The sequence below is a fragment of the Carlito syrichta genome, unplaced genomic scaffold (genome assembly GCF_000164805.1).
Source record: "Carlito syrichta isolate Samal-C Ts95f unplaced genomic scaffold, Tarsius_syrichta-2.0.1 Scaffold303106, whole genome shotgun sequence".
Classification (NCBI taxonomy): domain Eukaryota; kingdom Metazoa; phylum Chordata; class Mammalia; order Primates; family Tarsiidae; genus Carlito; species Carlito syrichta.
This window is the reverse complement of record NW_007247202.1, coordinates 254,851-269,169: the sequence shown is the minus strand read 5'-3', so window position 1 is coordinate 269,169 and position 14,319 is coordinate 254,851. Positions and strand designations below refer to the sequence as shown.

The following is a 14,319-nucleotide window of genomic DNA, read 5'->3' as shown; positions in this document are numbered from 1 at the left end:
GCGCGCGCTACCACACCTGGCTAATTTTTTTTTTTTTTTTTTTTAATTTATTGTGGCGACGAGGGCTACTCCAAGTTGCCCAGGTGGGTCTCGAACCTGTGGACTCAGGCAATCCACTCACCTCGACCTCCCAAAGCACGGGATTACAGGCTGAGCCACCAAGCCCAGCTAAGGATATCTTTTTAAAAAGTTGATAAATGTGATATTCTGATACATGCGTAAGATGTGTAATGATCAAATCAGGATAATTAGGATATCCATCAGCTCAAGCGTTTATCTTTTCTTTATGTTGGGAACATTTCAATTCTTCTCTTCAAGTTATTTTGAAATATACAATACATTATTGTTAACTAGAGTCACCTACTGTACTGTCGAACACTAGATCTTATTCCTGCTATTTAACTGTATTTTTGTACCCATTAATCAACCTCTCTTCATTGTCTCACCCCTCCCTCCCAGCCTCTGGTAAGCACTAGTCAACTCTCTATCTTTGTGAGATCCACTTTTTTAGCTCCCACATAGGAGTGAGATCATGCGCTATTTGTCTTTCTGTGCCTGCCCACTTAACATAATGGCCTCCAGTACTATCCATGTTGCTGCAAATGACAAGATTTCTTTTTTTTTTTAATGACCAATATCCCATTTCGTATATGTACCACCTTTCTTTTTTTTAAATGTAGTTTGATGAAGAATTTCTGGAAACAAAAGAACAGTTGCACAAGTTACAGGAAGGTGAGTATGAAAATGAAAACTATCTATAATAATAATTAAAAAAAATAACTGCTGTTTATTTGAAAGGGCTGATGACAATGGACAGTCAGATCGGTACACTAAAATCAGCAAAGCGAGAGGGAATAAGCACCTGAAATTGCCAGGAAATCAGTTCACATTCAGAAGCTCCTTAAAAGCTGGCTCTCTCCCTCCAACTCTCCCTCTACCTCCCAACCCCCCACCCCCACTTTCTTTCTCTCCTCTGCTCCCCCTTTTCTCCTTATCTTCCCCACCTCCTTCATGCCCTCGGAGGTATCAGATAAATGTCCCCATTCACTCAGGATTACATCTCTGAAGTCAATATCACACAGAAGTGAAATCAACAAAAGGCCCCCTACTGTTATTAGTATTTTTTTAATGTTACTATTATTATTATCATTGGGATGGGGTCTCACTCTATCACCCGGGCTGGAGTGCAGTGGTGTGATCCCAACTCACTGCAGCCTTAGTCTCCTGGGCTGAAGCAGTCCTCCCCCCTCAGCCTGCCCAGTTCCTGGGACTACAGACGTGCACCACTGTGCCTGGCTAATTTTTTTTTTTTTTTTTTTTTTGTGGAGATGAGGTCTTGCTTTGTTGCCCAGACTGGTCTCAAACTCCCGGGCTCAAACGATTCTCCTTCCTTGGCCTCCCAAAGTGCTGGGATTACAGGTGTGAGCCATTGTACCCAGCTTAAGGCCCCCGGCCTCCGTTAGCTCCTGATCAGCCCTGCTTTCTCCACACCCTCCCCTTGTAAGGAAAGCCACCAGCAGATCCATAAAGAACATAGCAGCCCCCTGATCAGCAGGGTCTTCAGGCCCAACCCAAGGCTTCCTTGAAGGATACTTGCTCTCCAGGGCTGTAGGGCCATCTTTCATGAGTGATACAGGTCTGAGTCCCTAGACGTGTGGCAAGTACGCCTCTCCCCTCTCCCCTCGCCTGTCCTCAGTGCCTGAGCCCTTTGAAGTCTGAGCTATATCCTATACCCACAACTCTACCGTGGTGGAAAGTATTTGATACAGGTTTGTTGAAGAAAGTAACATGACCATGAAGAAAGTAACATTTGACCATGAGTGATCTGGAGCTGCAGAACAGTCATAAACCAAAGAGTATACGTGGCTCTTTTTGTGACTTAGGTTTCATGATCAGATGCCCTAAAAGCAGTGCTGTCCAATAGAATCTTCTACAGGGAAGGAAATGTTCTAGTCTCACTCCAATAGGGTAGCCGCTAGCCACGTGTGACTGTGGAGCATTTGAAATGTGTCTAGTGCCACTGAGGAACTGAATTTTAAATTTTTTAAAACTGTAATGGCTGGGTGCGGTGGCTTACACCTGTAATCCCAGCACTTTGGGAGGCGGAGGTGAGAGGATTACCCTGAGCCCAGGGGTTTGGGACCAGCCTGGGCAACATGGCAAGACCTTATCTCTACAAAAAAAAATCTAGAAAAATTAGCCGGGCATGGTTATTAGTTTCAGCTACTTGGAAGACTGAGGCGGAAGGATCACCTGAGGCCAGCAGGTTGAGGCTGCGGTGGCCGTGGGTGTGCCATTCCACTCCAGCCTGGGTGACAGGGTGAGACTCTGGCTCAAAAAAAAAAAAAAAAATTGTAGTGATTTAAATGTAGGTGTCAATAGCAGTGTGAAGCTAGTGGTTACTGGATTGGCCAGTGTCACTCTGAAGAAACATCTCTGTGTTCCCTCCATCCCTTATATTTTTTCTGAGGTAAAAATGAAAAGAGAAGACTTGTAACAGCGCTAGTTTTCAGGCTTCTTTTGTGGCTTAATCTGCCCTGAGTGACATGAAAGCTGTCACCAGGGAGCTTTGCGCTGTTTCCTGAGGCTATGGCCCCACTGTCCCTGTTCATGTAGGAGAACATCTTTTAGGGATTGGAAGGCAGGGAGGGAGAGGTCACTGCTAACTCTGAGCATCCATTCCCAGGTGACCACCTGCTGTTCCAGCAAGTGCCCATGGTGGAGATTGACGGGATGAAGCTGGTGCAGACACGAAGCATCCTCCACTACATAGCGGACAAGCACAACCTCTTTGGCAAGGACCTCAAGGAGAGAACTCTGTACTGTGGCCCCCCCCAAGTGTTCTTCCCTTGTCAGCTTGCTGATGCCTTAATGAATAGCGATTCCCTGCAGCACACCCTGTCTACTGTATGTCTTGGATAGCTAGTGTGGAAAGGGAGGAAAAACCATAAACACCAGCTGGAACTCCAGTACAGAGAATCTGAGGAAAATTATAGAAAATTGAATTCAGACCAGGTGTGATAGCTCACACCTGTAATCCCAGCACTTTGGGAGGCCAAGGCAGGAGGGTGGCTTGAGGCCAGGAGTCTAAGACCAGCCTGGGCAACATAGCGAGATACCCATCTCTACAATAAATAAATAAATAAATAAATAAATAAATAAATAAATAAAATTAGTCAAGCATGTTGGTGTGCACCTGTAGTCCCAGCGACTTGGGAGACTGAGGAGGGAGGATCACTTGAGCCCAGGAGGTTGAGGCTGCAGTGAACTGCGATTATGCCACTGCAGTCTAGCCTACATGACAGAGCGAGACCTTGTCTCAAAAAAGAAAAAAAATTCAGATATTAAATACTATATCTAGGGTGTCCTTTCAGAAATCAACATCTTTAAATGCTTTAATACTACTTTTTTTTAAACCTATCTTACAAATTCACCATCGTTGTGTATTAGGAATGAGAAGTCACTGAGACATTCAGGGCCTGGGACAGTGTGCACTGGATAATAATTTGAACTCAGAGCTTGGTTCTTGCACCTCCTAGATGTATGACTCTGGGCAAAGTGTCAAACTCTAGTTTCCTGATAAGTCTCCTGTACAATGGCTGTCTATAACAGTCGAGCATTCCTCATAATGCCATGGGAGTCAGTGAGCTAATGGATAGAAGGTGCTTGGCACCATGACTGGCACATTCCAAGCATTCAATACGGGATAAGCACTAGCACTATTTTTTTTTTTTTTGAGTTGGAGTCTCACTCTGTCGCCCAGACTGGACCTGCTGGGCTCTGGCGATCCTTCCGCCTCAGCCTTCCAAGTAGCCGGAATTACAGGCATGCGCTACCACACCCAACTGATTTTTTAATTTATTATAGAGATAAGGTCTCGCTGCCCAGGCGGGTCTCGAACCCACGGGCTCAGGCAATCCATTCACCTCAGCCTCCCAAAGGCGCAGGATTACAGGCTGAGCCACCGAGCCCGGCTTCTAGCACTATTTTTATAAATGAGAAGTTTAACCCACTCAGAGAGGCCAGAGCATGGGTGCTGGGAGAGAGTGGGGAAGTAGGAACTGGGGGGAGAGGGTAGTCATGACAGTCATGCTCTCTGATTTGTGACTGATGTTTCTGAAGACTTATCCAGGTTACAACTGAAATTGACTTTGTATCTTTGCTCTTAAGAGGCAGGTGTGTAGGCAAACGCTTCTTGGTCCTTAAGTTGCCAGAGACTTAAAAAAAGACACTCAGTTCTTAGTAGTGGAAACTGATAAGTTCAAAGAGAGGGGAAACTGAGCAAACTGTTTTTTTTTTTTTTTTTTTTTCAGGATTGACATGTATGTGGAGGGGACGCTGGACCTGCTGGAAGTAATTATCATGCATCCGTTCTTAAAGCCAGATGATCAACAAAAGGAAGTGGCGAACATGACTCAGAAGGCCATAATTAGATACTTTCCTGTGTTTGAAAAGGTAGGTGGCAGAGACACACCAGTGAACACATCACAACAACCCCCAAGGGAGCTGCTCCAAGCCCTCTGTCCAGGGAGGTATAAGCTGAACCCAGTTGAACTAAGCCAAGAACCAGTGGACTCCTAAGCACTTTTTTTGTGTTTTTGTTTTTTGTTTTTCAGTCGGAGTCTCACTCTGTTGCCCAGGCTGGGTACAGTGGCACTCTCATGGTCGCCACAGCCTCGACCTGCTTGGCATAGGCGATCCTTCACCTCAGCCTTCCAAGTAGCTGGAACTACAGGCACACACCACCACAGCCAGCTAATTTTTATTTTTTTATTGTAGAGATGAGGTCTCACCAAGTTGCCCAAGCTGGTCTCAAACCCCTGAGCTCGGGCAGTCCTCTCACCTCTGCCTCCCAAAGTGCTGGGATTACAGGGTGAGCCACCTCACCTGGCGACTCCTAAGCACTAATAGTAGCCCTTAGCACAAAGCCACTGTCTTGGGGACCTCTTGGACTCTACTGGGACCACGTGACTCAGAAGTCCTGAAAAAGTGTGGGCTCACCACGTTTGTGCATTATTGTTCCTTGCAATCCTCATATAAGACAGAAAAACAACTTACTTTATTCATTCATTCATTCATCAAACAGTTGTAGAGTAGCTATCATTATCAGACATCCCCCTTGATAGCCTGATATGAAGAGAATCATTTCCGTTTCATTTCTCTTCTTTTTGCTCCTTTTGTTTTTTGTTTTGTTATTTTCCTCTTCTTATTACTATGTCTGTTTTTCTGAGCTTCAAATTCTTCTTTTCCTAAACTGGGAGGAATTTTTTTTTTTTTTAGTGCTTCAGTTCAAACACAAAGAAGGGGTTGTAAAAATACGGGAAGGCCTACTTGGCAAGCTTCCTCTGACCATCTTGATGGAATTCCATTCAAGTAAAAGGAGAGATGTTTTCTGGGTTTTTCTGTAGCTTGGTTTCCTGGAGTTTTTCCACCTGCACTTTGTGACTGTAAAATAGATCACACAGAAATGTGGTGTGGCCCAGGCACAGAAGACCCGGTGCCATGGCAAAGGGTCACTGCTAATTCTTAGGCCAGTGGCCCAGACTGTGTCAGGGCTCCTTGCAGCCCACCCCTGGGTAAGAACTGTTACCACTTTTATACATCATGAAATAGAATCCAGTGACCTATCCAAGGAACATGACTAGACCACGGAGAGCCGGGCTGGGACTCTGGGCTCTGACTACAAATCCTGGATTCATTGTATGAGAACACTCTGACTCCAGTAGCTGTTTCTGAGTTGGAGTAGTATTCAGGGTCCCTGTCACATGCACACACACACAAACTCGTGGGCATTCAAGAGCCCACAATGCAAGGGATCTCCCCCTGCTGCCACTGTCCCTTGCCTCTACCTGATTATAATCTTTTCCTGCAAAGCCTCACACCTAGACATTACTCTCAAAATGGTGGCCAGGATGAACTCAAGCTTTTAATTTTCTCTGTTTGGGAGATGTAAGAGGAAGTCCACCTTTATAGTTGGGTCTGGTTAATGACTACAAGTCCTGATGTTCATAGAAACACAGAACTGGGAAATGAGGGTGGGTCCCTTGGAGGTGACCTATCACTGCGACTTGTATAGCATCCCTGCCCCTTCCTGAGCCTCAGGGTTTGTTTTCTATGTGGATAGTTATGGAATGGATGTCTCTTCCAAAACAGCAAGTGCTAAATCCAGACATAATGAATTTTCCTTTTTCTCTTTGAATCTATCACAAGTATTTAAGGATGCTTATATCTCTACACCTTATGCTTGATCTCTCTCTGTCTCTGTCTCCCTCTCTCTGTATATATATTTATATGTCTATATATAAAATCTATATCTCAGAATAGGAAGCATCCTTTTTTTAATTTTTATTTTTTGAGTCAGAGTCTTATTCTGTCACCCAGGCTGGAGTACAGTGGGACAGTTATGGCTACTACAGCCTCAGCCTACTGGGCTCAGGTGATCCTTCCACCTCAGCCTTCCAAGTAACTGGGGCTACAGGCATGTGCCACCACAGGGAGCTCATTTTTAAAAAATTTGTTGTAAAGACAAGGTCACGCCATGTTGCCCAGGCTGGTCTCAAACTCTTGGGCTCAGGCAGTCCTCTCCACTCGGCCTCCCAAAGTGCTGGGATTACAGGCAGGAGCCACTGCGCCCAGCTGGGAGCATCCTCTTAATTGATGCTATTTATGAAAGAATAAAGGACAAGGCAACAGCTTCACCCCCTCTCAGACGCTACTCTGATTCAATAGCTTCCTCAGTTTCTCCATAGAGAATATTCTAATTGATGCAAACTGTTTATACCCTGTAGGTTTTAAGGGATCATGGACAAAGCTTTCTTGTTGGTAATCAGCTGAGCCTTGCAGATGTGATTCTACTCCAAACCATTTTGGCTCTGGAAGAGAAAATTCCTAATATCCTTTCTACATTTCCTTTTCTCCAGGTAAGTGAAACCATGTATTAGAAGACCGACCCGGAACTCTAAAGTCTTCCCCCAGTTTCTGTTTTTTGATTGGGGTGTGTGTGTGTGTGTGTGTGTGTGTGTGTGTGTGTGTGTGTGTATGTGCGAGAGATATTTTTAGACTCTGGTTTGGAAAATGAAATGAAAGTATGGACTTGAAATTGTTTCTCTGGACTTCAAATTCTTAGGGTTAAAGGATAATTGACAGGTAAAAAAATTTTTTTTTGGAGGCTGAGTATGGCGGTTCACACCTGTGCTCCAAGCATTTAGGGAGGCCGAGGAGGGAGGATTGCTTGAGCCCAGAGTTTGAGACCAGCATGAGCAACACAGCGAGAATGCATCTCTACAAAAAATAAAAATAATAATCCAGGTGTGGTGGTGTGTACCTGTAGTCGCAGGTACTCAGGAGGCTGAGGTGGAAGGATGCCCTGAGCCCGGAAGTTCAAGGCTGTGGTGAGCCATGATCGTGCCACTGCACTACAGCCTTGGTGACAGAGTGAGATCCTGACTCAATAATAATATTATTATTATTATTATTGTTTGTTTAAGATGCTATCTCACTATGTTGCCCAGGCTGGTCTTGAACTCCTGGACTCAAGTGATCCTCCCACCTCAACCTCCTGAGTAGCTAGGACTATAGGCATGCACCACTGTGCCCAGCTCAGAAATGTTCACCTTAGTTTTCTTCCATAACTATACTCTTGGGAACACACTTCACAAATAGAGATTTGCCAATGGGACTTTCCATAGAGATAATATAGGGACAAGTTGCTCCTCAGTTATATGTTCTGGATCTACTGATGGGAGAGTGGGCATCAAAAACATCAAAACAGTCATCTCTACAAAAAATAAAAAAATTAACTGAATGTGGCAGCACACTTGTGGTTCTAACTAGCCAGAAACCTGAGATGGAAGGATCACATGAGCCCAAGAGTTGGAGGCTGCAGTGAACCATGAACATGCCACTGCACTCCAGCGGGGGCAATAGAGTGAGATCCTGACTCAAACAACAACAACAAAAACCAAAAAACTTTAGGTCAAAACTATCCCAAATGTTGAACGAATAAAGTCAAACTCAAAAACAGTCTCTTCACTAGCGCGTGACTTACTTTCTTGGAAATAATGTGGTCTCAAATCAGAAACTTCCAAACCTGAGTTCTGAAAGCAAATGAGAGGCACCATAAACATCACCCCAAAGAGTTCCCTCTGTTCTTCTTCCCAGAAATTCCAAGGAAAGACTTGCGTGACTCAGATGATTTCTTTGTGTGATTCTAGCAGGACTGATCACAGAATTTTATTTTTATTTATTTATTTTTTTATTTATTTTGAGTTGTAGTCTCACTCTGTTGCCCAGACTGGAGTGCAGTGGCATGCTCCTGGTCACTGCAGCCTCGACTTGCTGGGCTCCAGCGATCCTTCTGCCTCAGCCTTCCAAGCAGCCGGAACTACAGGCGCGCGCTACCACGCCCAGCTAATTTTTTATTTATTGTAGAGACGAGGTGTCGCCAAGTTGCCTGGGTGGGTCTCAAACCCTCGGACTCAGGCAATCCACTCGCCTTGGCCTCCCAAAGTGCTGGAATTACAGGCTGAGCCACCAAGCCTGGCCTGATCACAGAATTTTAAAGTAGGTAAGCCCTTTAAAAAAACATTCTCAGCCAGGTGTGTGGCTCATGCCTGTAATTCTAGTGTTTTAGGAAGCTAAGACTGGAGAATTGCTTGAGGCCAGGAGTTCATGACCAGCCTGGGCAACATAGTGAGACCTCATCTCTACAAATGAATGAAGGAAGGGAGGGAGGAAAGGAGAAAACAGGCAAGGAGGAAAGGAAGGAAGCCAGGCCCATCATCCTAGAACTTTGAGAGGCCAAGATGGGAGGATTGCTTGAGGCCAGGTTAAACACCTGGCCTTGAACAGACCAGCCTAGGTGACATAACAAGACCACATCTCTACAAATGAAATGAAGACAGAAAGGAAGAAGTCAGACCTTGTCTCTACAGATGAAGGGAAGAAGTAGGGAGGGAGGAAAGAAAGAAAAGAAAAAGAAGCCAGGCATGATGGCTCATGTAAGAAGACTGAGTTGAGAGTATTGCTTGAGTCCAGGAGTTCAAGGTTGCAGTGAGCTATGGTGGTTGAACATATATCAAAGGAATAATATTTGTGATGTGAAATTATATGAAATTCAAGTTTCAGTGTTTACAAAGTTTACTGGGACAAAGCCATGCCCACTCATGTTTGCACCATCTGCATTTGCTCTGTGCTTCGCAGGAGACCACGAGGCTCTCACAGCCCAAAACATTTGCTGACTAGGTCTTTGTAGAAAAGGTTGCCAATGCTTAATATAGACCAAATTGATATATCTTTGGCCCAGTTATCAAAAACCAAGAGAGACACACTAAATCCCCAAAGGGTAGCATACTGTATGTAACTAAAGGCTTTTTTTCCAAATCTAGTAAACATCATTTTGAAATACTAGTGAGAACAGCTGCCATCAGTTCAATAAATATACCCAGAAAATGAGACTAGAAATCTTCAGTAAGTGGCAAATAAGCCACCCTATCATTTATGATGTTGCAGTAGTGTGTGTGTGTGTGTGTGTGTGTGTGTGTGTGTGTGTGTGTGTATTCATCTATTCCTGTAGATACAGATGAATTTTTTTTAATTTGACTTTATTCATTTAGCTTTTGGGATATTTTTGACCCAAAGGATTCTCTTTTTTTTGCTTTTTAAGTCAGTGTCTCTTTCTATTGCCCAGGTTAGAATACAAATGGCACATTCATGGCTCACTGCAGCTTCCAGCTCTTAGACTCAAGTATCCTCCCGCCTCAGCCTCCTAAGTAGCTAGAACTATAGATGTGCCACCATATCCAGCTAATTTTTTTATTTTTTGTAGAGATGAGTCTCATTTTGTTGCCCAGGCTGATCTTGAACTCCTGGGCTCAAGCAGTTTTCCCGCTTCAGCCTCCCAAGTGCTTGGATCACAGACGTGAGCCACTACACGTGGCCTGAAGTATTCTTTTGCACGCTTAAGAAAGTGATTTGCTGGGCAGAGAAGGGAAATAAGAGGATGGGATCTGCCATTATTTGTGTGCTTGCCTCATTCCAGTGGATCTGCTAGGCACTTATGTGCACTTACTCATCTGCACCCCACAACCCTGCCCCAGTAGCCCCAGGAGGTGGGTTTTGCTATCCCCGTTTCACAGATGAGATCTACAGGCTTGGAAACATGATACAATCCTCATGAAGTCACATGACTGTAGGTGACTGAGTCGGGAGTCACAGAGGGGCTGAGATCTAAGACTGTGCCCTATCCCCTAGTGTGTGTGGCTTCCTTAAAATGCATTTTTAAGAAGTCTGAGCTGGGCTCGGTGGCTCAGCCTGTAATCCCAGCGCTTTGGGAGGCTGAGGTGAGTGGACTGCCTGAGCCCGCGGGTTCGAGACCCGCCTGGGCAACTTGGCAAGACCTCATCTCTACAATAAATAAGTCAAAAATTAGCCGGGCGTGGTAGTGTGTGCCTGTAGTTCCAGCTACTTGGAAGGCTGAGGCGGAAGGATCGCCGGAGCCCTGCAGGTCGAGGCTGCAGTGGCTGGGAGCAGCCACTGCACTCCAGTCTGGGTGGCAGAGTGAGACTCCAATTCAAAAAAAAAAGAAGTCGGTAGAAGAACATTTGGCCTGAAATAGGTAGGATGCCAAACTCAGAAGTAGGTAGAATGCTAAACTTATCAAGTCTGAAATCTTTCCAAGGATGTATGTATGTGCTTGTGTACACATATACCTAACAGGCATTAAATACTTTTCATTGACTGCATTGGAGATCTAAAAACTCTAAGGTAAATCATAGAGAACTAACTCTTTTGGCTGACCGTAGCACCAGGCCCTATTGATGTTTTCCATTCATGTTGCCAACAACTTGTTTTTAACCCCCAAAATTGTATAGATACAATTTTAATCTCTGACTGAGTTGAATATTAATATTTAAGGACTTCAGAATCTGACAGCACATCTGTGTTGATTTAAGAGATTATTCCTGTATTGATTAATGGTTTTTTAAAAATCACAAATGTTTTATTATATATGGTAACTATGAACCCAGGTAAATCTTGAAATGATAAATCCTTTAAAACAAGCTTCTAAATATTGGTATGATAAATTCACATTTAAATAATACAAATAAAGTATAAGTAAGTAATGAAAAGAGAAAGTTGTCATATTTGTATAAAGTTAATTGGCATAATTATTAGGAATTTGTTAATATTCATGGTGCATGTATGGATATGTGTATTTGTGTGTGTGCTTAATTAAGGCTTTGCCTTGCATGTAATAGGCATTTAATAATTAGTAGCTATTTTTAAAAATTACATGACCTCTTCTCTTTAAAAGATTTTTTGAGAATAAGTATATGTGATGAGTATGTGTCTTTATCTAGTTCAAATTTTTCACAGACCTGATGGACTTTTCTTTACAGTTACTGAGAATTGTTAAGATTTGACTCTATGAATGAAAAATGTAATTTTTTCCTTCCACTCCAGTTTACATAAATATGTTATCAGAGTCATATATATACATGGGTTGTTACCATGTCCCACATATAGCCAGCTAGGAGCAAAAGGTTCAAGGAACCAGAATCTTAAAATATAAATTGTATCATCTGATGACTTTTTAAAGCACTTTATTTAAATTTTTCATGCGTCTTGTCTGAGCAGATTAATACACGTGAAGTATTTTCTAAGTGTTTCTTTTTTTCTCTTTGAGTATCATAATCCTATTTTAAGTATGTGTTTTGTTTTGCTGTCTCTGAAAAGAGTTCATGTGTCTTTTTGTGAACTAGAAGATTGGCATACACCCTAGTGTCCATTCCAGTTATTGGTAGCAGAGATTGTAAATAATCATAGAGATAAGACTTTAACAAATGCTGGATTTTAGTTTGCTTGATCCCTTCAACAAATATTTATTGAGTAAATTTTGATGGGCCATTTTGCACAACCATATTTTCAGAGTAACTGATACCTTTGCTGTTAACCTTGAGCTTTTGTGTTTTCCTTTTTCAGGAATACACTGTGAAAATAAGTAATATCCCTAATATTAAGAGATTTCTTGAACCTGGGAGCAAGAAGAAGCCTCCCCCTGATGAAATCTACGTGAGAACCGTCTACAACATCTTTATGCCATGAGCCAACATACTTCTGTGAGTGAGCACGTGACCCTGGAAATGGCAGTGTCCACGGTGATATCTTAATTGATTTCTGCCCTATCATGGTGCTGTGTATTAAGTTGGGCCCTAATTTGGTTTTTCATGTTGAGGAGATTGTCTTTTTCTGTCTAATAACAATTGTTATAGGACCTTTTTTGGAAAACCTTTTTTTGGAGAGGCTAGTATTTAAGTTGGATCTGATCGGATTACTCATTTCTTGTAGCTAGTTCATCCTGATCAGGGGAGTGGGCAGGATTTCATGTTCTTTCCTGAGCATCTTTCTGCTCTCCTTACCTTCTAGTCTCCCTAATTTTTAGTATCTAATAACAACAAAATGTCTTGTGGATGACTATCCTCTGAGCTGTAGTAAATCAAATGATAGTGGTGAATGCAATCGATTTCAGCCAAAATAAAGAATTTGCCAATCATTGCCATGTTGCTAGAATTTCTAAGTTACATTTTTGAAATATAGAATATATTCACATGGTTCAAAAATTTTAAAATGTATAAAGGGCTCTATAGTCTTAGAAGTCTTTCAGTTCTGCCTCCAGCACCCCAGTCCTGCTTCTCACCAGCAAACACAGTTATTATTTGTATATCCTTCCAGGTATATTTGACACATGTATAAGGTAATACAAAATTATATCATTTTTGTCTTCTTACTACTCAAGTGGTTATGTATAGGCTTCTATTTTTTGCATTTCAGAATTAAATGTACGGTCTAGTAATTCTGCTTTTAAACAGGTGTTGATTTATGTCTCAAATACTAATTGAGCACTTAGTACATGCCAGGCAGGGTGCTAGGAATAAATAGAACAAAGCTCCTGCTCTAGAAAATTTCACCACAGAGTAGGGGGGAAACGTGTAAACGCAGAAGTGATCTTGGAAAACAAAGAATTGCTGCCTCTGGAGTATCTACTACTTAGGAATTTCAAAAGCAAGGCAGGCAAGATTTTGATAAGATCTCCTAGAGAGGACACACTCATTCCTCAATAACCAGAGGGATTTTTTGCTCAGCAGTAACAAGAGAAAAAGAATTGTGAGGTGATCATTAGTGTCTGTCACGATCAATGCAAGTGCCTCAGTGTTTTCACTGGAGGAAAATCCAGTGCAAATCACTCAAGGGAGTGATCTGCTCTTTATACGTACACAGTGGGGGCACTCTGCCATCACTCTGATACTTAAAATTCTTGCAAGAGTAAACAGCTGGTGACTGGTGCAGACAGACCTGAAGAACAGTACTGTCTTAGACTGCAGCATCAGAGGGGAGGCCCAGCCCCAGCTAGGCCCCAGATTGCAGTGCCCAAAACAAAGAAGGAATGGAAAGTGTGTAGTAAAGAATTTCACCTTGCCCCAAGAAAGGTGTGGGCCAGGCAGGGTCTGAGCCATTGAAATGTCTTTGCCTGGGGCCCTTGGGCCAGCCTGGCAGTAACAGTGTGATGTAGGGTGAGAGCTTTGAGCCCCTGCAGTAATGTGAAATAGGGGTCATGTGGTGTCAGTTCAACTCTGGAGGAGGGGAACAGATCAGCCACTTTGGCTGCCAACCATGCATGGGCTCCCAGTAAAACTCTAGGTTTGGCTGGGCTTGGTGACTCATGCCTGTAATCCCAGCACTTTGGGAGGCCGAGGTGGGAAGATTGCTTGATCCAGGAGTTTGAGACCAACATAGGGAGACCCCATCTCTAAAAAAAAAAAAAAAAACCAGGCATGGTGGTGCATGCCTAATACCCCCAGCTACTCTGGAGGCTGAGAAGGAAAGACCACCTGAGCCCAGGGAGTCGAGGCTGTGGTGAGTTATGATTGTGCCACTGTATTCCAGCCTGGGCCAAGGAGTGAGATCCCAATTAAAATAAACAAACAAACAAACAAACAAAAAAACCCTCTAAGCTCCAAGGCTTAGGTAAGCTTCCTGGGTAGACAATACTTTGTGTGTATCATGCTACATTGTTGCCAGGAGGAATGTGAACACTGCCATGACTCCACCTAGAGAGGACATCTGGGATCCTGTGCTTGGACTCTACCCCATGCACCTCTTCCCTTGGTTGATTTCCGTCTGTATACTTTCCCTGTAATAAACCACAGCTGTGAGTATAACAATGTGTTCTGTGAGTCTTTCTAATGAATTCTTCAACCTGAGGGTGGTTTTGGGTAACCCTGAACTTGCAATTGGTGACAGAAGTGAGAGCAGTCTTAC

The 14,319-nt window shown here is 43.2% G+C and overlaps 1 protein-coding gene across 5 annotated transcripts in view; it reads left to right on the top strand.

The window, feature by feature from the left end:
- The window catches only part of LOC103260058 (glutathione S-transferase A4), a 21,714-nt gene extending 7,495 nt beyond the window's left edge, over positions 1-14,219 (top strand). Inside the window, exons 2-7 of one of the 5 annotated variants that reach the window (XM_021712161.1) lie at positions 681-732; positions 2,687-2,819; positions 4,314-4,455; positions 6,789-6,920; positions 11,983-12,119; positions 14,083-14,219. In XM_021712161.1, the coding sequence (XP_021567836.1) occupies positions 681-732; positions 2,687-2,819; positions 4,314-4,455; positions 6,789-6,920; positions 11,983-12,105 (582 nt within the window). In that variant the 3' untranslated portion in view covers positions 12,106-12,119; positions 14,083-14,219. Of the gene's footprint in view, positions 1-680; positions 733-2,686; positions 2,820-4,313; positions 4,456-6,788; positions 6,921-11,982; positions 12,556-14,079 lie in introns of those variants that run through there. The other 4 variants (XM_021712160.1, XM_021712159.1, XM_008057693.2 and 1 more) reach the window with 4 other exon arrangements.
- The last annotated feature ends 100 nt before the right edge of the window (positions 14,220-14,319 follow it).